The 23,732-nt window shown below is 40.7% G+C and overlaps 1 protein-coding gene across 2 annotated transcripts; it reads right to left on the minus strand.

Moving 5' to 3' along the window:
• Positions 1–2,286: 2,286 nt before the first annotated feature.
• Positions 2,287–23,387, minus strand: C1GALT1 (core 1 synthase, glycoprotein-N-acetylgalactosamine 3-beta-galactosyltransferase 1). Of its 2 annotated transcripts, none has more exons than XM_077808062.1 (4): positions 23,107–23,387; positions 14,686–14,925; positions 10,570–11,237; positions 2,287–3,377 (listed from the first exon to the last, which is right to left on the minus strand). In XM_077808062.1, exons 2-4 carry the CDS (start codon positions 14,906–14,908, stop codon positions 3,174–3,176), a joined length of 1,095 nt encoding a protein of 364 aa, XP_077664188.1. In that variant the 5' UTR covers positions 14,909–14,925; positions 23,107–23,387; the 3' UTR covers positions 2,287–3,173. The 2 variants fall into 2 exon arrangements, with proteins under 2 accessions (XP_077664188.1, XP_077664189.1); XM_077808063.1 differs by lacking the exon at positions 23,107–23,387 and adding an exon at positions 18,175–18,767.
• Positions 23,388–23,732: the final 345 nt, after the last annotated feature.

Consider the following 23,732-nt stretch of genomic DNA (forward strand, 5'->3'; position numbering starts at 1 on the left):
GGGTGGCACTTACCTCAACCAGCTCCTGGCAGCAGTGGAATGTCCCCCCTCCAGCTCTTACCTGGAGACTGAGCCAGGCAGCTCTGCGTCCTGCCCCATCTGCAGGCACCACTCCTGCCACTCCCATTGGCTGCAGTTCCCGGCCAATGGAAGCTGTACGGGTGGCATTTGGCGCGGGGGCAGCATGTGGAGCCCCCTGGCTGCCCCTATGCGTATGAGCTAGAGAGGGGGACACGTTACTGCTTCCGGGAGCCATGGCACGCACGGAGCAGGGCAAGCCCTGGACCCTGCTCCCCGGCAGGAGCTTGAGGGATGGATTAAAACGTCTGAAGGGCCGGATGTGGCCCCCGGGCCATACTTTGCCCACCCCTGTACTAAATGCTTTCTGAAGTATCCTTGCTAACACTTTACTGGAGAAGGGGATTTGCATTTCTCAAGACACAGCCCACCCAATTCACTAAAACATTGGCTGCCTACACCACAAGCTGAGAAGTTCCTTTTTTGTTACAGGTCAATGGGTGACCTTGAAGGAGAAGAGAATGGTAGTGGGGAACTATAGATTTGCAATTCAGTACGTCTTTTACATTGGCTGAGTATACAGAATTTTAAATCAAAACCATTAACTTGTTAAATTTAGATTAAATGCCATCAGCTGTTAATAAAATGGTTTAGCCAAGAATCTGAACAATATATTAATCACTGTAGCTGTCAGTGCTTTTAGCATATTGATTTAGCAATCCTAGTTGCTGTATCTCATATGACCTAATATTAGTTTAAATGAGTGACTCTCACATGGGAATACCTTGCTAAACTTAATCACCTTCTACTGTTCAGCTGAAACAAATGATAAATATTCTCCTTTGGACCAGCATCAGCATAATCTCCGATAAAAAGCACAGCTTTTCAATCACCCAATAGGTTCAAATTTTAAAGAGTTTTATAGGTCAATTCACAGCACACATTAAAGCTCCTACCCCTTCCAGCCTATGTGTGAGGCAGTCCTGCTAGTGAAAAATATTCATTATGAAATATTTAGATTTAAATATGAAATAACTAAAAAAATCTCTATATGGCAACATCAGTGGTACTAGGGAATATAAATAATCCTGTGTTCAGACACGGAGGAGCAGCAAAAGTGGCTATGTTTACTTCACAGTCATGAAATACTGTGGTTATTGGCATCATGTCACAAGGCAGAACAGAAGAAAACAGTCATGTCAAGTCATGAAATACTGTGGTTATTGGCATCATGTCACAAGGCAGAACAGAAGGCAGAACAGAAGAAAACAGTCATGTCAAGTCAGTCATGATGTTTGTTGGCAAATAATGTTTGAGAGACACTAAAGTCAGACATACTACTCCAGAGTCTCCCAAAATCTCCTAGCAACATCCTCAAGAGGACAGTGGTAACCATTTTAGTAAGGCCATTTACAACCAGTAATTTGACCTCATCAAAACACTGGCTAAGGGAAGTAAGGTTTTGGCCAAACTCACCAATATGATGAAGATGAAAACCAGCAACAACAGAAAAGTGATAAAGAAGCTTTTGTGAAACTGAGGACCGAAGACAGCCAATGTGTCAAGCTAGGCAGAACATAAAACTGGGCAAATGATGTATATTCTATATTGATCACAAGAGCAAAAAATCTATAGTTGGTTTAACCTCTGATTGTATTTTAATATATTGATAATCAGTCCATCTCACAGATAACCAGTGGATCCTTTTTAGCTAATTAGACATAGAGCTACTCCCCGTAGCCACATAGTGGACGAAATAAATGCACTTTTTGAAAGGGTCCTTGCATTCAGGTTGGCTTACCTGAATAACTGTACAACACATTCACAAGACAGACAATAAAGAGAATTTAAAATGACACATGAAAATCTTAAACTGAAGACACAGAAAAAAGACACACTATAAACCAGACAAAACCCTCAGAAGTGGAACTACATATTACAACCAAATAAAATGGAATTTGTAGGGAACATTCAAAAAAATCATAGTAAGAGAACGTACACTGTGATTTAAAATAGTACCTTTTTGGGTGCCAAATCACTTCCATAAACAAAGAACCCTCCTCCTCCCCACTGGCCCCCCAAAAAACCTACAGTAAAGCAATGTGTAAATTAAATAGAAATAAACTAATAGTAACACTGGGTGAATCTGGAAATTAATTACTGTACGCTAGTGCATAAAAGCCTTGCTGTCTAACAAGTCTTTATTGTATGACTGTGGTGTTATATCACGCATTTTTTGGCTTACAGAATGAATACAAGGGGAGGAAATTGCACTTGTAAGGGGTTTATTTCTATCATATGTACATTAAAAAGCTTTTGGATGAATTTTGTGCCCATTCAAGCAAGGAGTACACACCAAGAGGCACAGAGTGGGCAGGTATGCAAGTTTTCACACATCTTCAACATACTCCAAGATGTATAGTCTTGCTATTCCTGGGCTTTTCACCAATTAGAGCAAGCCAACTGGGTGTCTGTTTTGTAGAACAAATAGTATCTTGGGGGAAGTTTATGATGAGGCAAAGAGTAACAAATTCATTTCATTTGGGAAGTACTTCAGATTTCAACATTAAACAGGCACAGTATTACTAATTACACCAAATAGTTTGAAGTCTGTCTTTAAGGCAGGAGAGGTTTTGAAGACTTATTTCCCTCTTTTCAGCCCAGTTACTTCACATCAAATTTCTCCAGTATCATCACCATCTCAAAGTGATGGACCAATGTAGCCCAAGATTTCTAACACTAGTACTTATCCAAAATAATGGGAAGGGGAACGGGGGCAAAAACAAAAATGACTAGAAAATACTGTATAATCGTGCTTGAACCTCACCACCATCCATTTGTTTTAATACAATAATATAAACATGAAGAATTTGTAAAAAAGCCACCTCAGATTTCACAGATCGCGTAAAAGCTTTAGGACCTGATTCTGCAGTCCTAACATGTGAAAAGTCCCACTATCCCCATGAATAAGAACTGCACAACGAAACCTGTAGTTTGCAGTCACAGAGGAAGACCAACACAGAGCTTTTAAAATTCAAAAAGAATTACTACTAGCAATTCCAGAGTCCTGTCTGAGCTAGATGTAGCTGCTTTTCACTCCGTGATACTTCTGTCAGTGCACTGTTCCACATATTGAGTAGAAGTCTGATTCAGTTTCAGGAGCTTTCTGCTTTAGCTTTTGCATCATTATCCTCTGCTTTGCTTGTCATTTGCTTTTCTAGATTCTTGAGTGAGTCAGGATTGTACCTGTATAGGTAACCATATGGTCGGAGATGATAAATCAAGTATTCCAACTGATACATAGTTATGGAATCAACATAGTGGAATGAAACTGCAAGATCAGAGCAGCATCCAGGACCCTAAAAATGGGGAAAACAAACAAAAAGACTCAGAGGACATTTCAAAACGTGCATAAAATGTTAAAAATAATTCTCTCTACAGTGTAAATAATACATATTTGGCTTCACTTTATCAAACAATTCACTTTTATCAATAATTCACACTGCAAAGCCTAAATTTTGCAGGAATAGAGTACTCAGACCCTGGTATACTATTTTGCTTGATCATCATCCCCAAATGAAAAACAACATCTTTCAAGAATGCTTGATGTGCTTTAGATAGTTTCTGTGACAACATGACTAAGAGCATGTCCGGTGTACAGTGAGCACAGTGTAATTTCTAAAACTCACTAATGTGTTGTGCAGTAACTGATCTGTGTGGACTCTGCTTCCCAGAATCTTCACCCAGGTTTCTCTACATCCACTTTTCCTTACCTTCCATTTTTCTCACCTATTCTCCGGGACATCTTCAGTTTGGTTTCCATATTTTTAATTCAATTGCAAGTCTCCAGCCTTGCAGTTAAAACAAAGATACCAGAAACAGCCAAAACAGCTGAAGTACTTTGTTTAAAGACCTGGTGCTAGCAAGGTACCTGACAGATTTCTGCTTGGATGCAAATAGCAAGCAACAATGGATAACCCCTCAAATCTCTAATTTTTCTGCCACCCTGTTTAAACTGAAGCTGCTCAATTTTTGTTCCCAATTTCAATTAAATTTTCAAATTTTTGAAGAACAGAAGTGGGTTGTTGTTTCTACAAATTACATCCTACATTTTGACCAGCCTTAGTTCAAACTAGCCAAACTCTCACTGGAAAGTCTGTGCACAAAAAAAAAAAAGATACTAAAAACTTGACAGAAATTTTAAAAAATGAATCAAAGCTAGTTAACGAGACCCTAATGTGAGGAAATTACTATCCTTAAACTCAGCATGGGAGTTGAGTATGTAAGCATACAGTAATGGTTACTGAGGCCAAATGAATGGAAGTAGAAACACAGTCTGCCTCCCACTACGGTTAAATGTCAGGGTTCTAGAGTTTGAAACAAACAGGTATTCTTCAAACAACGGAAACTACATTCTTTCTTTAAATCAGTCCTTACCATCAGGTGGATTTTGGGGATCTGCCTACAAGAGATATTCTTATCAGCTAGAAGATGACAATGTCCAAAACTGAGCTGTCAAAGAGAAAGTTCTGGGACACATTGATAAATTAAATAGTAATGAGTCACCAGGAACGGAAGGTACTCATTTATGATTTTTGAAGCAATTTAAGAATGAAGTGCTTAAGCTGCTAAAAATATGCAAACTCTGATTAAAATCAAATTACTATGCTAGAGGACTGGAATATAGCAAGTCTCAGATCTATTATTCTTATTTTAGGAAAGTGCTAGGGTTGATCCTAAAATTGTTGAGACCCATAGATTTCATTTTCAGATGAACTGGTTGAAATGATAGAAATATGTGCTTGTACATCACCTAGCACCATGGGGTATTGATCCAGGACGAGCTCTTAGGCTATACAATGCTACTAAGTACACCTACCTAATACAACAGAGGCAAATAAGCATGACATCTGGTCAGGAAATTCTTTAAATATGTCAAAGTAATGGACACAGGAGAACACTTAGATATAATTTATTTGGACTTTCAAAAAGTCTTTGACAAAGTCCTTCTGAAGAGCCTAGTTAATAAACTAAACTAAGTAGTCATGAAGTGAAAGGTAAAGCATTGTTATCGATTAGAAAATGGCAAAGAAATAATCAATTTTTAGCCAGGAACTCAGTAGGCTTCCAAAAAAAGGGCAGCATTTATACAGTTGCTACTAAACACTCTGTTATATTAGTTATAACTTATAAGCGAAGTAAGCCCTCATGCTTCAGAGCATAAGCCAACTACCTGGAGTTAGGAAGAAGCTTCCCTATTGGTAGGGGAGTTATTCCAGAATTGTCCATTGCTGAAGCATCTGTAATTGGCCACCCTTGGAGACATGACCGGATTAGATGAACCATGGATTTGATATGGTAAAGTAATTCTATTTTTTCTAACAGTAATACTCAGCCTGGAAAGCAGCTAACAGTTTATCCAATATCCTTCGATACTGGATCCTAAATATTATCGGTTTTAATTTGTTGAAGAGTGTTAGCACATTTACACCATATTCTAACAACAGCAACTTAAGTGGCTGTCATGCCTTTATATTCCACAATAAAGCCCACTGTTACCATGAAGACGACTGTAAAAGACTAAAAACAAGATCACTGGTCTCCTACCTGTGTGGACCAGGTATTTGAACAAGGGAACTGACTGCCAAGCACTAAAGAAATTACATCCGGGGGGGGGGGGGGGGGAGAAGAGAGAGAGAAGAGTGTTTTATATCTCTCCATCCCCCTAATTTGGAATGTAAATACTTAAAGATACATCATACAGGGTATCTATTCAGAATCTGCTGCAACTACATAAATATTTTAGTTATTACTAAGGAGCTAAATATGTCAAAATGTTCATTCCATATGGAGATTTACAGAAATAAAGTATAGAATTTATTGACACCTTTCATATCAAAGCACTTTTCAGGCAGCTTTCACTCACTTGCAACTGAAACACTAATAGTTTAGGCCAGTCTTACAGATAATTCACCAGCAGAACTCTGACTGATTTTGATAGGGCAATGTGCAGAGTGCATGAAAGACTGGGTCCTTTAACAGTAACTGAGGGAGCATTTAAAGCAAAAAAAAATAAAATAAAATTACCAAGACTAATTTTTAACCAGAGGTTTAAGCCTAATAAAAATTTAGCACTTAGTGATTTTCAACAACACAGGAGGGAGTTAGATGTCTCCCTCCCCACTGTGTCTGTGAGAAGTTTCCCCTTATACAATTGTTTAAAATGGTGTATAAACACACAACTCATTAGTCCTGCTTTCCCTCATGAGATACGGATAGTATTGCCCTCAATTCTACAAAATAAAGAAATGGAGGCAGAAAAAAACCCACAGAAATTAGCCCAAGATCTAGTGAGAGTCAGTGGCAGGGCTAATATTAAACCTCAGAACCAATCATATGGTCACTCCTACAGATCATGCCGCACCTGTAATTATAAATGCTAACAGTTCTTTAAAAAATATATATATATATATATATATACTATTAGGAGTTTCACTGTTTTATTGTTAAAATATTGATAATCAGGACCTAGGTTTTATATATAATCCCGAAAATAGCACCTCCAAAGTGCCTTCAGGTAGCATGCTAGTTTACTGGCTCAACGCTGCTAAAGCAGTAAGAGTGCTACTTACTAAATCACCAGCACCACTTCCTACAGCATCTACATGTTCCTTGAAAGTTTATCCAAACCCATCACCATTTAGCTAGTAAGATATGAGGTAACAACTTGATGGGGTATGGCTGCTGGCCATATCCCCGATATACAACTCAAGTCTAATGCATTACACAGATTACACGTTATATGGAACAAGGCTTTTGAAAATACTTGCACTTCTCATCTACAAAAAACAAGTTTTCCACCTAGCAGTTCTACTCATTAGTAGGGCTCTGTGTCTGTCAGAGAGGTCAGGGAAGTCATGGATTCCGTGACTTCCTGCACTTCTGCAGCGGCTAGTGTGGCTGAACCCAGGGCTGCCCAAGCAGCTAGCCCCAGGCAGCTGTTCAGGCAGCCACCCCGGCTGCTGCTGGAGAGGCTCCGGGGCAGCTGCACTGGCTGCTGCTCTGGTAGCCCCTGGCTGCTGGCCCCAGGGACCACCTGAGCAGCGGCAGATGCGGCTGGCCCCAGGGACTGCATGAGCAGCGGCGACGGGAGCAGACGTAGCTCGGTGGCTCCTGGCAGCGGGTCCCCTCCAGGGGTGGCCCAAGCAGCAGCAGTGGGGCCCCCTCCACCAGTTGCTGCCACGGGCCTGTGGGGCTCCCCCCACTCAAACCCAAGATTCAATCATGGGTATTTTTAGTAAAAGTCATGGACAGGTCACAGGCAAACAAAAAAATCACAGCCCATGACTTTTACTAAAAACACCTGTGATTAAATCATAGCCTTACTCATTAGAAATGAACACGAGTAATCACAAAGCTGAAAGAAACTAGATCCATTACCACACCCGGATGAGACATTCAGCAGGAGGACTGGCAAAGACATAGAACTATTTTGGTAGTTATCAGTGGATGCTCCCTTAATTGCAGTTTCATGCATGAAATTCTCTTCCAAATTTATCAACAGAAAAAAGGATATTAGCTTACAACAGTGGTTTTTGACTCCTGGTGGTCCTCACACTATGTTTAAGATTTCCAAAGGGGTCTGCACCTCCATTCAAAATATTTAGGGGTTCAAAAATGAAAGAAGGTTGAAAACCCCTGGATTACGTCTATAAAGATATTTTCCACACCCTCAACACTCTAGGTCCTTGAGATTGGACTAAAAATATGCAGATATAGAAAAATTAAAGATTACCAAAGCTGGAGTAAACACTTACATTAAAAAAGTTAACTTTTACATGCCCATCAACTTGCTTTAACAATTTCCACTGCGAGACCATTCCATTGACGACTTAAATTTAATGTGTACAATAACTCCTCACTTAACATTGTAGTTACGTTTCTGAAAAATGCAACTAAGCGAAACAATGTTAAGCGAACCCAATTTCTCCATAAGACTTAATGTAAATGGGGGGGGGGGGTTCGGTTCAAGGGAAATTTTTTTCACCAGACAAAAAACTATATTTTTATATATATGTGCACCCACACAGTATAAGTTTTAAACAATTTAATACTGTACACAGCAATTATGATTGTGAAACTTGGTTGAGGTGGTGAAATCAGAGGGTGGGATATTTCCCAGGGAATGACTTACTGCTAAATGATGAACTAGAATTTGGCTGAGCCCTCAAGGGTTAATACATTGTTGTTAATGTAGCCTCACACTCTACAAGGCAGCACAAATGGAGGGAGGGGAGACAGCATGGCAGACAGACACAGAGACACACCCTGTGTGTGGGAGAGAGAGAATGAGCATTGCCCCTTTAAGTACACTGCCTTTTTAAATATACCAGGATGTTGAGACAGCACCTGCGGCCAGAAAGCTCTCTCCATCCTGAGCCCTATCATGTCCCCATCCTGCTCTATATGGAGAAGGGGTAAGCAGGGGGGCAGGAGAAGGGGGGAGGGGGACACCCTGACATTAGCTCCCATTTTCCCTCCCCCCTGCACAGCAAGGAGGCGGCTCCTGGGAACAGCTCCAAGGCAGAGGGCAGGAGCAGCACATGGCAGTGGGGGGAGGGACAACTGAACTGCTGCCAATTGATAGCCTGCTGGGCAGCTGCGGCACAGGGGAGCTGCCAGTCCACCCTGGTTCCAAGCCCCCACCAGCTGGCTGCAATGGGCTGCTCTTCCTGCAAGCAGTGGACAAAGCAGGCGGCTGCAAAACAACATTATAAGGAAGCATTGCGCAACTTTAAACGAGCATGTTCCCTAATAAATCTGCAACGTAACAATGAAATAATGTTAACCAGGACGACTTTAAGTGAGGAGTTACTGTATGTATTTTATATATTTCACTATCAAAACTAGTTGCAAGTATGTCTTTTGAAAATTGTTTTTTAAACACAATTCTTAGACACACAATTTGGACTTACACACCAGCTAGACATGTTCAAAATCAGTTTAGGGGGCAACTGTGTTTAAATAATTCAAAGGGTCCTTCTTAATCAAGGATGAGGACTAAATCAGCTGAGTCCACAGTACTGTACTGAGCTTTGAACAACATACCCACTATCTCTTTTTTAAATATTTGCTTCTGGGAATAAGACAGGACAATGCAAGTTCCAGTGTCATTTTTTTGCCTCTCATCTTAATCATCTATTTTTTACTGTCCTATTAGATTACACTAAAAGTGCTATCAAGATAGCCTCTTAAAAGTGGAACAGAAGATTTTTTCCATTTACTAAATGGCACATTTTATCACTTTATTATCACAGCCATGCTACATTTGTATACACCAAGAATGGTTTGGTGGTATTATGTGGCAAGTGGGATTTCAAAAGTATTCAATATTAACCTAATTCTGCTCCCAAATGAAATGGGAGTTTCACCACTGACTCCAAGAGGAACAGTTTCAAAAGCACTCAGTGTTAGTGTAATTCCCACTCCATTTACAGATAGTTACCACAGCTATTCAATTTACAAAAAAACTAACTAATTAAGATGGAACTTGATAAATTTATGAACAGGATTATATAATGGGTTGCCTGTGATAGCATGGTACTGGACTCAGTAACCAGGAGGTCCTTTTCAGTCCTATGTTCCTGATCTTTAAATTGTTAATAAGGCTATTACAGAGATTATATGCAAACCAGATTTTTTGAGATATGAGTACCTGCAGCTATCATTACTTTCAAGAACTATATCTCTCATTGATTAGAATGAGATATACAGGTCTCCATTTCTCTGTAAATCAGGTCAACAATAAGAACCTCACATTCAGCTTTAAACTGGTAGAATTTGACTAACAAAAAATCGGTTATTGCAATTTAAAAATAAGAGGTGCTAAAAAGCTAAGTTCCACCACTTACACTCACTGCAAACTTCTCATGTTCCCCTCAACTTTGACAGGCAAGTAGTATCCTCTAAAATTACAAAAGGCAATTCTTTGTAGGGATTCTCAAACTAGCATGGACCATACCTTCAATTTTCTCATGGACCACATATTCCCTCCCATTCACGATTGCATAACCACCCAGTTGCAACTACAGTAATTGACGACATGGAAAGGTAACATTAGAAAATATATATGTATTTTAGCTGCCTTTTAATGTGATTTAGCAACAGGAAACAAGTAGCCGCCAACATCCTGTTATAAACTATACAGCACAAGAGTTAGATAGAAGAGACCTACTGGAGCATCTAGTCCATCTTTTACGACATGAGAATAGTGAAAGTAATTTCAGATTAACTTATTCTCATGGTACACTAGGCACTTGCTTTCAAGTTTTAATTTATAAATGGAATATATAATGATTCCACCTTTAAATCTGTCTCAAGCACTCACAACAAAATCATTTTATTTTCCCAGAACATTTTAATAATGAACAGTTAAATAGGCTATAATCACTGTATATATAAAAATATAACTTCAGAAATGTTCATATAATGAACACAGCCTTTCTAAAAAAAAAAAAAACAAACAAAAAAAACCAAAACAAAACAACTTACCTCTACTGCAGGATAATAATTATAATTCCAGTACCAAAATGTTCTAGGTAGATAACCTCTGATTAAGTGATGTTCTGGCACAAAGGGATGAAAAGTTTCTTTACCACTTGTGTCCCTTGAATCTCCAGCTTCTACATTAATATTCTCCATGCATTTTCCGAGTGCTAGGTCTTCGATAGAAGAGCTATGAGAACATTTGTTGGTTTTAAATGCATTAACAAATCTCCTTAGAGCTTCTTTGCTCAGTACATATCCTGCTCCTCCACTCATGTAGCCCTGTTTCACATAAGGCTTAAACCTTCTTCCAAAGTATATTGGTTGTTCGGGATTGTATTTTGAAAGAAGCCATCTCAAGTTGTCCAGTATAACATACGTGTCATCATCTGCTTTCATAAACCAATCAGCATCGTCAAAATAATGGTCATGTACATACTGGAAGGCTTTAATAGTTTTCCAGTACAGTTGGTCCCTGCCTTCTTTGGTTTCTAGTCCCACAGCTGGAAAGTCTTTATTCTCCTCAGAGCTCATAAATAGTATTTTATTGCAACGCTGGGCCCAAGTAGCCTTAACATGCTTGGCTTTTTTCTCTAGATTCTGAGGCCCAGTCATCACCCAACACAGTATTTTCACCTTCTGATACAGTCCTTCTGCAATATTTTTGTTCTCATCTAAAGGGGGGGGGGGGGAGAGAAAAAGAGGAGGAAAGAAATTCCATGATACCTTAGTGTGTTTGCTAAGTAGTAACACCAATGGAAGAGTACAATAGAAATGATTCAGCAATGTGTAAGAAAAAAATAAGTTTTGTTAGCCATTAAGAAAGTGCAAAGAGATGAATGGGAAGAAGTCCAGTATGGATGCGCATCAGATGAGACTTCTGTTTTGGACAACTTTTTTCTGTCATATTTAATACAAGACAAGCCATGTACAGTCCAATTTATATTACCTGAAATTTGGTGACCAACATTTGTCTTCGCATTTTGTTCGGTCTGCAAGACCAAAGTTAAATTCAAGAATGAAAAAATGTAAATTAATTTTCAAATACTTATTCCTACTTAGTTTTACAAGAGAAGTAAAATGGATACTATTAAGATCTCCTCACAAAAAAACCAAACATAGTTTTACAAAATCTTACATGAATTTAAAAATATTCAACTCAAATTTATTTAAAAATTCTCCGGTAGACTTATGAAGCAAATGAAAACTTTAAAAAATTGACTAAAAAATGAAATAAAAAAGACTGGCTTCAAATTTTTTATATTTTATTTTTTAAACAGTCCATGCTAAGTAAAAAAATATCAATGGTGAAGAACAAATTAGATTTTTTAAATGTTTAGTTTTAATACCTAAATGTTAATAATTACAAACTTATTTTAAAATAACTGTCACCAACTACTGAAACTGGTTTTCAAGTTAAAAGCAGCAAGTAAGACAGAAAAGGCAACTTATCACCAGAAAACAAATTAAATCTTTATTTACTGTAAGGAGACAAGAAATAGATTCTGCAATACTCTGATAAAAATCATCATTGCTGTGTCTGAAATACTCTTCATTTCCAGATACACTGACAACTTAATCAGAGAAAAGTCTACACCTATTTAAGGTTTAAATATGTTTAAGGTTTAAAAACTCATGCACCAATTCTGCAATTGGACCCCAAGTAGATGCACCCCTGTACCTAGGCATGGTTTACACTACAATTAGTTCAACTCAAGCCAGCTTACGTTGACCTAAGAATGTGTCTACACTAAAATTGTGCTCCCACTGACATAAAACTGCCCCTCAATGCCGACTCTACCTCTCCGAGAGGCAGAAAATCAATGTAATTAGGTCAATGCAGCATCAGGGTAGACACAGCGTTGCTTTCATCAATTGTTACTAGCTTTCAGAGGCCATCCCACAATGACTCATGCTGACAGTCCAATTGGTACAAGCACTCCTGGTGAGGACATGCAATGCTGGCACAAGGAGCTTAATGTGGACACACAAAATCAATTTAAATTACTGCAGCAGCTGTATGCTAATATAACTTAGGATGACATAATTTTGTAGTGCAGACATGCCCATAGTGTCCCATTGACTTCAACTGACAACATTTAAGTCAATGAGATTCTATTTAGGCTCAGATCAGATTGCAAGATGAGGTCCTAAAACTGTTTGTTTACCTTTATACAAGGTCAGGCCAATTTTCCTTACAATAATTTACTATAATAGTGTGCACATTTCAGAGAACAAACAGGTTTGCATGTGTTTTTCAGTTTAAATACATTTAGTTTTAAGTTACTGATTAGTGGCCTGGCTCTGCAAACCTTAACATAAGTAAGTACCTTACTCACATAAGTAGTCTCATTGCAGTCAAGATTGGGCCCTAAATTTTACAGTTAATCAGTCTGACAAAATATATCCATTGTAAAAAAGTGAATGGAATTGCAAATAAATATGGTTATTTGTTTTGAGTACCCGAGAACAACAAAATTAAAGTACAGTAGAATTAATTTGTTTCTGAATGAATATGGCTTTGGATTCCTGATTACCCTTTTCCACCACCAATTAGCTGGAATGTATTTTTTGGTTATGAGATTATGTCATTTAATTCCCCCATGAAATTCAGACCACCAGCCTCACTTCATTCTATAAGTTGCCTGTGTTAAAATGAAACTAGGGGAAGGGAGGGAGAGGAAAGAAGCAAACAGCCTCCCCTTGAAGATCTAGTGCAGGGGGTCTCAAACATGCAGTCCGCGGGGTTATTTTCTGCAGCCCACCAGCTCCCCGTGGCCCCCCCACCCCCCCAGTGTTAACCTAGAGCAGCTCAGCCTGGCCCGCACTGGGAAGCGGCCGGGACCTGCGGGGGGGCGGGGGGGGGGATGACAACGACGACACAGGGGTCTGTGTGTTGCCCTGGCCGCAGTTCCCCGTTCTGGGAGCTGCGGGGAGTGGTGCTTGGAGGCGCGGCCAGGACAACACATAGACCCCTATGGCCCCCCTCCCCCAGGTCCCAGCCACTTCCCGGAGCAGCGCGGGGGCAGGGCAGGGCAGGCAGGCAGGGAGCCTGCCCTGCCCCCAGTGTGTGCCAGGCCGGAGCCCACCCCCCAAACCTCTCCTGCAGCCGAACCCCCTGCTACACCCCACACCCCTCCTGCACCCCGACTCCCTGCTGCACCCCAAATTCCCTGCCCTGAGCCCCCTGGGGGCAGAGTTGGGGTGGGGATTTTGGGGAAGGGGTTGGCATGGGGGCAGGGAAAAGGTGGGGCAGCAGGGGTCGTCAGTGATGCAGCCCTCGGGCCAATGTACTAGTCCTCATGTGGCTCTTGTGGTCATTTGAGTTTGAGACCCCTGATCTAGTGGGTAGAGCAAAGGGCTGGAAGCTAGGAATCTTTAGCTCTATTTTCTTTGCTGTCACAGATCTGTATAACCTTAAGCAAGTCATTTAACTTTTCTATGCACCAGTTTTAATACCTGAAAAAAGAGGTATTTATCTGCCTCACAGGATTGAGGTGGTTTGCTTAATGTTTGTGAAGCACTCTGAACTTACACAGAACTTTTCATTCAAGAATCTTCAAGTATTATATAATGACATTAAATACTACATGCTTCAGACAACCAAGATCTATAGCATTTTTCCCCTCCCAAAATGTAAGCCGCTTGACTGATCAGGTTTAAAGAATAATGGGCTACTTCTAAAGTTTCACTTTTATTTTAAAAACTTAATCGCAGATTATAGATGCTCCTAAATTAGCTTAAGTAAAACTAAAAAGCAATCTAGCTGCCTATGTGTGTCAAATGAAAAAATATATATATATATTTGTTGTAGTTTACCACTTAAGAAGCTCCAGGAATCAAACTTTAAACCGCTACCTCCATTTCCAAGTCTGGATGCAACAGTTGGCAAGTACTGGGCTCTCTGAAAAATCACTCTTATTAGAAAATGCAAGTTAGTAAAGAAAAACCAATCATTCAATGCCTTAGGAGGGGAAACCTACTTGATTGTATATTGTGTGTGTGTGTGTGGACATGGGATAAGAAAAAACTGGTGTATAAATACCTAGCAAAGAAGAAAGAAAAATGTTAAATTGGATCATAATGTTCCCTCTCCTTTTACGTTGTACAAAGCATAAATACCTTGATGCTGCCCAGCATCAGCATTGAAGTTCATTTGTCCTTCCAGCTGATCACTTCCAGTTTCTTCTGAGTGTTCACCATGGGGATCATTGTGAAGAATATCAGGTTGGATCACAACCTGTTTTTCCAACACTATGCTAAAGAGCATGTAACATGCGAAAAATCCTATTGTTGATCCAAATGTGAAGGTTAGAAGATTCAGCAAAGATTTAGAAGAGGCCATTTCCTGAAGGCAATGTGCTGCCAAGAAAGAAAGGAACATTAAGTTTTTCTAAGCTAAGTAAGGGACATATAGAGGAGTGTGAAAAAGTCAAGTGACAAACTCAGGGCCTGATTCTAGAACCCTCATTCATGCAGAACTCCCATTACTTGAACAGGAGTCTTGGGTGACTACGAGCAGCAAGATTAGAACCAATATTTATTCCTTTGTATATAAAATACAGAAGGAGAAGCATTTTATATACTATATAAACATAGACGAGGACATTTGAAAGACAAAAACGTAGCGCGTGTACAGACACAGCCACAACTTTGCATATTACAAGAGTTAAGGACACAAACAGTAATAATAGTAATAATAATAATAAAAAAATGTCAAAAAAAATCTAAAAATACTCCCAATCCCAGAATTAACTAGATCTTATCTCTGTGCATTTTTCTATCAATGTCTTGTCCCCCTCCCACCCCCAAGAAACAGATAGAGGTGGAATGTCCTGAAAGTTACCAAATACAGGCTCTGATGGGACAATGAAAAGAAAATTCTAAAGTCCAGGAGCCCACCCTGAGAAAGCCCTGCTTTCCCCCTTCCTCATATTTTAAAGAGATTTGTTAGCTTGGGCATCCGAGACAGGATGCATCGGGAGAGAAGCACTCTCTCAAACAGCCAGTAAAGCACAAAATGAGTTATTACAAGACAAAACCAACACCTTAAAGCTTCTGCTGAAATTCAGCTAGTAGAGTTACGCGTGCTTAATTCTTTGCAGGATTGACTTAAATATCAAATTTCTTTATGAGAAGAAACACCCCATTTCTTAGCAATATTGTTTTCTGTTTTTGCTAGATGCTTGAGAATTTCTTGGATGACCCAAATGTGCACATCAATCTTAACAGCTCTTAATTCACAGTCAAATCTTTAAAAAAGATTTTTCTCCCAAATGTGAGTTGTAGGTATTAAAAAAACCCAAACACACACAATAGAGGGGGAATAGGGGACACAGAGCGACTAGCATGAGGAAGGGATTGCAAGAAATATCTGAAACAGAGAGGATGGAAAGGTGGCATTCAGAGAGCTTGTGATGGGGTATGAGGAATGGAAGGAGCCCCTATTGCATGCAATAAGCTTAGTGTACAGAACAACAATGTATGGAACCCCCTAGTTTTTTTAAGAAGTTAACCTTAGATTTGACTTCACTTCCAAATAAGGAAAATTTTAAATATGTTATAGTCTCAGCCCAATCTGTAAGGATGAGCAACTCACTTCCAAGCAAGGGTGGTTTTAGGTCACATTTTTTACATTACGGTAAAGCGGCATTTAAAATGCTTGTTCTATTGTCTGCAATACATTTGGTCTATAGAAGGGCTACAATTACTTTTTGTACACAATCTATTAGAGAAGCAAAATGCCAAGGAGTTCTTGAGGTCAAATCCTGACATGATCCGGCAAAAACTTTCACACAATTGTTATTGTTATTATTTGCATTACTGTAGTGTCTGAGTGTCTAGTTATGGACCAAGACCCCACTGCAATTTGCTCTGTTTGTACAGCACTCAAAGACACTGCCTGTCCCAGAGAGCTTACAATCGGAGTAGTACCATTAATATCATTGGGTTTATCTTGTGTATAAAGTTAGGCATGTGTGCAACTCTTGGAAGGACTGGGGTCTATGTGTGCCATTTACTATGATCTTGTACAAGCAACTTCAACTCCTTCTAAAAAAATTAAAATGTCACTGAACATCAGATTCTACACGAGAGCTAAAATTTTTTTAAGAATTTTTTTAAATTTTTTTTTAACAGTCTGCCATTTTTTTCCCTAATAAAAGGGCTAGGAGAAGCAACTAATGTTAAAATTCAGACAAATGAACATAGAAGATATATTAGAAAAAGCTAATAAAATAATATTTCTTCTGTGAATGCAAACTATAAATTATTAGTCATACAGGGGTGGCACTATTTCCCATCTTCCCGAACCAGCAATTTACGCCACTTAATGTAGAATGATAGAAAACAAAGTATGTTTTATATTTTTGTTTTTCACTGGGTTCCTGCCAAACTAATTAGACAGCTACTTGAAGGATCACAAACTTCAAGACTGTATTGGTCATTAACTGCTAGGAAAGAACTGAAACTGAAAACAAAAATGCATTAGCAGTACACAACTTGAGATAAAATGGGGGGGGGGGGGAAGAGAAGGTATTCCATTAAGCTTATAACAGCAATGAGGACCTCTGAGTTGGGGATTTCCTAACTCAGTGGTTCCCAAACTTGTTTTGCTGCTTGTGCAGGGAAAGCCCCTGGCCTGGAGCAGCAAACCCTGGCCACTGGGAGCCTTGATCAGCTGAACCTGCGGGTGCGGCAAGTAAACAAACCGGCTGGCTTGCCAGGGGCTTTCCCTGCACAAGCAGCGGAACAAGTTTGGGAACTACTGTCCTGTTAATGACTAGCTGGAACATTAACTCCACCTCACCACAGCAGCCATTAATCCCTAGAAAATATTCTAGGCCTTCACCATTAAAGCTTTAATACTTATTTATTGCTTCAGATAATGAAACAAGCATTTTAATAATTAAAATTCCTATATATACACACGCTAAACTATGCTGAAATTACTCCAAACTGCAACATATTACTATATTTTAAATCAAGTGATTATGGAGCCTCTATGCACAAACTACAGCAGGAATTCCCCAGCTGAGGGCCACACAGATCATTCTGCAGAAGTTTGACAGCTGCACCAAATTTGTATATCATAGACCTGAGTACAGCTGCTCTCATCTGTAATATGGAAAAGTATGATGTGGAGATTATGGGTCCCAACATATGATGCTTTATTGTGATTAAGGCAGCCTTCACTTGGATCAAGGTGGAGTACTATACTGGGAGCTATTTTTACTATCACATCTCCACCTTAAATATCATGGTGGTACAAGCCACATTATAGTGCCCCCTGTGATTTCCAGCTGTGAAAAGACAATGACTTGATTTATAGTGCTGCTATTACAATCTGATCTGTTATTAATCTCAACACAGAAAGCAAGAGGAGTTGAGCTAAATGCCCTCTGATAATCAAATATATACGATTTACACACAAAAACTGTAACACTGCAAACTGTTCATTGTATTAAAATATTTGCTACAGTGCTTCTTTCTGGATGGCCCCCCCATCTGCTACCAGAGAGACCCTCAAAACTGACAAGACGACAATGAGAGTGCCAGGATAAAGTGTGGCCACCAACACTTAGGACTTAAAAAAAAAAAGTTCATACTCACATGGAACAACTGCAGGACTTCTCAAAAGAACACACACTTCACCTCTTTCACACTTAATATTAGTTGCCTCTTTTCCATGCAATTTAAATGTTCTGTTTTAACAATCACTGTTAATTTTACTTGTTGGAGCACTATATCATTTCAGAATGATTTTTTGTAATTTAAGATATTTTAATATTAAGTTACAGTTAAATATTTAAGTTGAATATTAAGAACTCTATGTTTGGGCATCAGTAAGTGCCTTAAAAAATGTCATAAAATACATTGTCCACTTCTTAATGTTTCCAATATGTGTGTTCCTGAAAAATATTGATCATGTCTGGAAAACACTAGTGTTCATTTTGGCAGTATTCCAGAAGTAGTATTTTGGGGGGCCAAATATTGGGACAGTGTTTTTGAAAAATACAGCATTGGAGCCCCCTTGCTTGATATACAACTTAAAATATCCTCCCAACCATTTAAATAGTTTGTTGTATATTGATTCTGAAGACACTAAACAGTCTTAGAGAAATTAATGTTTATGCATATTTATAGGCATTATTTTGCCATTTATTTTTATATAATGCTAAGATTTGAAGTGAGTGAAAAATGTTTTTACTTGCCAGCAAAACAAAAGGAAGAAGCGTTTTTTTTTAAAACACTTTTTTTGCATTACATTACAGTGTCTGACCAGAGCAGATCAAATTATACAAAGAAAAGAAAGATCAGCTCTCAGATATTTAATAAGCAGCCCTCACACCCATATTCTTTATTTAATTACTTCTCTGCAAAATGATTTATTCAGATGGCTCTACTTCTTAATGGCTAAGACAAGTACAGAATCTGTGGAGTAGCAAAAGTCTCCAGTTTGCACCCATAGTGCTACCTTACTTCTTGTTCTTCTTTAAATCAGATACAAATTAAAGGGTTGATAAACTACAGTGGCCTAGGGCCATATTCAATTTTGTACCTCATTACAACTTTAGGAACATTCCTGCAAACACTTACACATATGTAATTTTACTCATGCGAGCAGTCCCATTCAAGTCAATGGGACTGACTGCCTCCTTAGTGTTTTAAAGTGTTGTCACAGTTTAAAGGAAGACAGTCACCTTAAATTTGGTCCAAAATTTAAGTTGTGTAAAGACGAGCTTTTATAAAAACCCCAATCCATACAAATTTACAGAATTTATTCAAACTGTGGAAAAATATTTTTAAAAACAGAAGCATCCTCCTGCCTTGTTTGAAACCCAAACTCAGCGCTATGGTGATACGCAGTATGGCTGCCACCCTGCAACCTGTTCTACACAGCCATATCCCGGTCAATAGAACTCCGTGAAGGTTTTAGAGTCTGTCCACGCAAAACATGACTGAGGCCTGCAAGCAAAGTACAAGGTAATTAACTGACTTCCTTTCTCTGAACTGAAAGAAATATAAAAACTAAATGAAGAATATAAAAAGTCACAAGTAATCTGGATTTTTAAAATGGTTATTTATGCTTGTGGCTATTTCCTTTGTATTATTTTGTGTATTTTTAATTTATGGCATCGAATCATAGAATATCCGGGTTGGAAGGGACCTCAGGAGGTCATCTAGTCCAACCCCCTGCTCAAAGCAGGACCAATCCCCAATTTTTGCCCCAGATCCCAAATGGCTCCCTCAAGGATTGAGCTCACAACCCTGGGTTTAGCAGGCCAATGCTCAAACCACTGAGGTACCTAGATCCTAGATATTTTATTTTTACTTACATTTATAAAAAATAAAATTAAAGTGTTACTAGCAACAGTTAAAAGATTAAGGAGTCCGGTGGCACCTTAAAGACTAACAGATTTATTTGAGCATAAGCTTTCGTGGGTATAAACCTCACTTCTTCAGATGCATGGAGTGAAAGTTACAGATGCAGACATAAATATACTGACACATGAAGAGAAGGGAGTTACCTCACAAGTGGAAGACCAGTGTTGACAGGGCCAATTCGATCAGGGTGAATGTAGTCCACTCCCAACAACAGATGATGAGGTGTCAATTCTAGGAGAGGCAAAGCTGCTTCTGTAATGAGCCAGCCACTCCCAGTCCTTATTCAAGCCCAAATTAATGGTGTTAAATTTGCAAATGAATTTTAGTTCTGCTGTTTCTCTTTGAAGTCTGTTTCCGTTTCCTTGCTTACAGACAGCCCCCCAACCTGAAGCAAATACTCACCAGCAACTACACACCACACCACAGAAACACTAACCCAGGAACCAATCCCTGTAGCAAACCTCATTGCCTACTCTGTCTCCATATCTACCCTAGCGACACCATCAGAGGACCCAACCACATCAGCCACACCATCAGAGGCTCATTCACCTGCATGTCACTAATGTTATATATGCCATCATGTGCCAGCAATGCCCCTCTGCCATGTACATTGGCCAAACCAGACAGTCCCTACGTAAAAGAATAAATGGACATAAATCAGACATCAGGAATGGTAACACATAAAAGCCAGTGGGAGAACACTTCAATTTTCCTGGACATTCTATAACAGATTTGAAAGTAGCTATACTTGAACAAAAAACCTTCAGAAACAGACTTCAAAGAGAAACAGAAGAACTAAAATTCATTTGCAAATTTAACACCATTAATTTGGGCTTGAATAGGGACTGGGAGTGGCTGGCTTATTATAGAAGCAACTTTGCCGCTCCTGGAATTGACACCTTGTCATCTGTTGTTGGGAGTGGACTACATCCACCCTGATCGAATTGGCCCTGTCAACTCTGGTTCTCCACTTGTGAGGTAACTCCCTTCTCTTCATGTGTCAGTATATTTATGTCTGCATCTGTAACTTTCACTCCATGCATCTGAAGAAGTGAGGTTTATACCCACGAAAGCTTATGCTCAAATAAATCTGTTAGTCTTTAAGGTGCCAGCAGACTCCTTGTTGTTTTTACGGATACAGACTAACATGGCTACCCCTGATAGTTAAAAGATTGTCCATTTAATTAAATGGAAACACATTACATACACAACTAGGTTCTCTCTAGGGTTAATTCTACCTCTTGTAGTGTAGTTTATTAATAATAAAAAAAATAAAAAAACCCTAAGATAAATACTCAGTCAGAATTGCATACTTCAGAACGAAATTGATCAATACTGCCATGCCGCTAACACCAAAGCAATGACAAACAGAATGATCTCATTTTTAAATAAAGATTTGATAAAATGTAGTTAGATTTTGTAAATACAAAACCTCATTTTAAGAAGCTACAGTACTGTACACGTAGAAGTATAATACATTAAATTAAAAACTACACATCAAAACAAACAATTCCACCATGTGTGTTCACTCATTAATAGGGCCCTACCAAATTCACGGCCATGAAAAATGCATCATGGACTGTGAAATCTGGTGTTTTGTGTGCTTTCCCCCTATACGATACAGATTTCATGGGGGAGACCAGTGTTTCTCAAATTGGTGGTCCTGACCCAAAAGGGAGTTGAGGGGGGTGCGTCACAAGGTTATTTTAGGGGGGTTGTAGTATTGCTACCCTTACTTCTGCACTGCCTTGAGAGCTGGGCAGCCGGAGAGTGGCAGCTGTTGGCCAGTCACCCAGCTCTGAAGGGAGCACCCTGCCAGCAACAGTGTGGAAGTAAGGATAGTAATACCATACCACATCACCCTTACTTCTGCGCTGCCGCCTTCGGAACTGGGCGCCCAGAGAGCGGTGGCTGCTCACTGATGGCCCAGCTCTGCAGGCAGCTGCACAGAATTAAGGGTGCCAACACCAAATCATGCCATCCTCACTTCTGCACTGCTGCTGGTGGCAACGCTGCCTACAGAGCTGGGCTCCCAGCCAGCAGCCACCGCTCTCCAGCTGAACAGCTCTGAAGAAAGCGTTGCTGCCAGGAGCAGCGCAGAAGTAAGGGTAGCAGCATTACAACCCCCCCCTACAATAACCTTGCAACAACCTTAAGTCCTTTTTGGGTTCGGATCCCTACAATTACAACACCATTAAATTTCCACTGAATGCATCCAATGAAGTGAGCTGTAGCTCACGAAAGCTTATGCTCAAATAAATTTATTAGTCTCTAAGGTGCCACAAGTACTCCTTTTCTTTTTTTAATTAAATTTCAAGTTTAAATAGCTGAAATCATGAAATTTATGATTTTGAAAATCCTGTGACTCTGAAATTGACCAAAATGGACCATGAATTTGGTAGGGCCTGACTCATTAACTCACAAAATTTGTTCATCTTCAATGGGTCTTATTAGTGTGAGTCAATGAGTTTCAGCTGATAATGAAGAAAATTTTACTTAAAAATAGTCTGATAAATTTTCTTTCTAAGGAAAGGTAGGTACCTGAACAAAAATACATTCGTAGCTGGTATAAATACAAAGAATCAGAATTAAGTAATTTTGAGAGACATTTATTTTAAAGCTGCTTTCAAAACCTAAAACTATGGAAATAAAAAGCCTATTACCACCAACAACATCATCCCATTTTTAGAAGAAAAATCTTAGCAGAAACTTCTCTTCCACCGGCCAAAATCTGGCACCCTTCTCTTGGCAATAAATTCACCTCCCCATAAATGCCTAAGGCTGTTTCACTGACCCTTGATCACTACGAAGGGCTGGGACTCCCGGCCAGGAGTGATCCGGCCTGGGCCTGCGGCAGGGGACTCTGCCTGCCTCTAGGGGAGTCTCTTCCCCCGCTCTCCTCGCACAGGCGCCGAGAAGCGAAGCCGGGAAACAGCCTCTCGCTCGCCTGAGAGGGGCGAGCCAGGCACCTGCTCCGGAACAGGGGTCTGGGTCTCCCCGCGCCACGCCGGGCCTCTAGCCGGCTGCCTGGGTTACAGCCCCCGCCTGCCGCTGACAGGGGCCTCCCTGGGCTCTGCCCCGACAGCCGGCGCCCGACAGACCGACCTCTCCGCCCTTGCTCGGCCGATACAGACCCCGCGACGGCTCCCCTCTTACCGGCTCGGCCCCGCGCGCGCAGGGCGGGTCCCGGCTCTCAGGCGCCCGTTAGCGGGAAGGAGGAGGGAAGGGGAAGCAGCCCGCGGAGCCGCTGCCGTCGGCCCCCGGCACCATCGCGCTGCCGGCCCAGCACCCACTGGAGGAGACCCGCAGCGCGCCGGGGCCTCGCCGCTCCTCACGCCACCGCCGGAGGGGCGGCTCCGGTCTGGTCGCGCTCATTGGGCCGCGAGCGGCCGGGGCCGGGCTGGAGGCGGCGCGGCGAGCTGCAGGGACCGGCCCCCGCGGCAGGCGCCGTTGGGCCAGCGACCGGCAAGCGCTCGCGGGCCGCCCCCTAACTCCGCCCCACCGTTGTCCCCAGGCTAGCGCGCCCGCCAATGGGGAGTGAGCAAGAGCAGTAGGGGCGGGCGCGCGGAGACAGACGGGCAGAGCAAGGCAGACGGGAGGGGGCGAGAGCGCCCCGCCCTGCGCGCCTGTCACGTAGCTGCTCTGACTGGGGGCCTCGAGCTACAGCACGTGCCTCAACCCGGCGGGTTCCCTGGGCTGGAGTAAAGAGCCTCAGGCTTGGTTCAGATCTGGGCGGTATCCTCCCCTCCAGCCCCATGTAGCTTCTGTGGCACGGCAGTAGC

The sequence above is a fragment of the Eretmochelys imbricata genome, chromosome 2 (genome assembly GCF_965152235.1).
Source record: "Eretmochelys imbricata isolate rEreImb1 chromosome 2, rEreImb1.hap1, whole genome shotgun sequence".
In the NCBI taxonomy this organism is placed as follows: domain Eukaryota; kingdom Metazoa; phylum Chordata; order Testudines; family Cheloniidae; genus Eretmochelys; species Eretmochelys imbricata.

Excerpts from the sequence above, each read along its gene's own strand:
- C1GALT1 (XM_077808062.1), bottom strand. The coding sequence starts at position 14,908 with ATGGCCTCTTCTAAATCTTTGCTGAATCTTCTAACCTTCACATTTGGA. Across the intron at positions 11,238-14,685 it reads TGATGCTGGGCAGCATCAAG|ATGAGAACAAAAATATTGCA; the intron begins GTATTTATGCTT and ends CCCCCCCTTTAG. Across the intron at positions 3,378-10,569 it reads ATTATTATCCTGCAGTAGAG|GGTCCTGGATGCTGCTCTGA; the intron begins GTAAGTTGTTTT and ends CCCCATTTTTAG.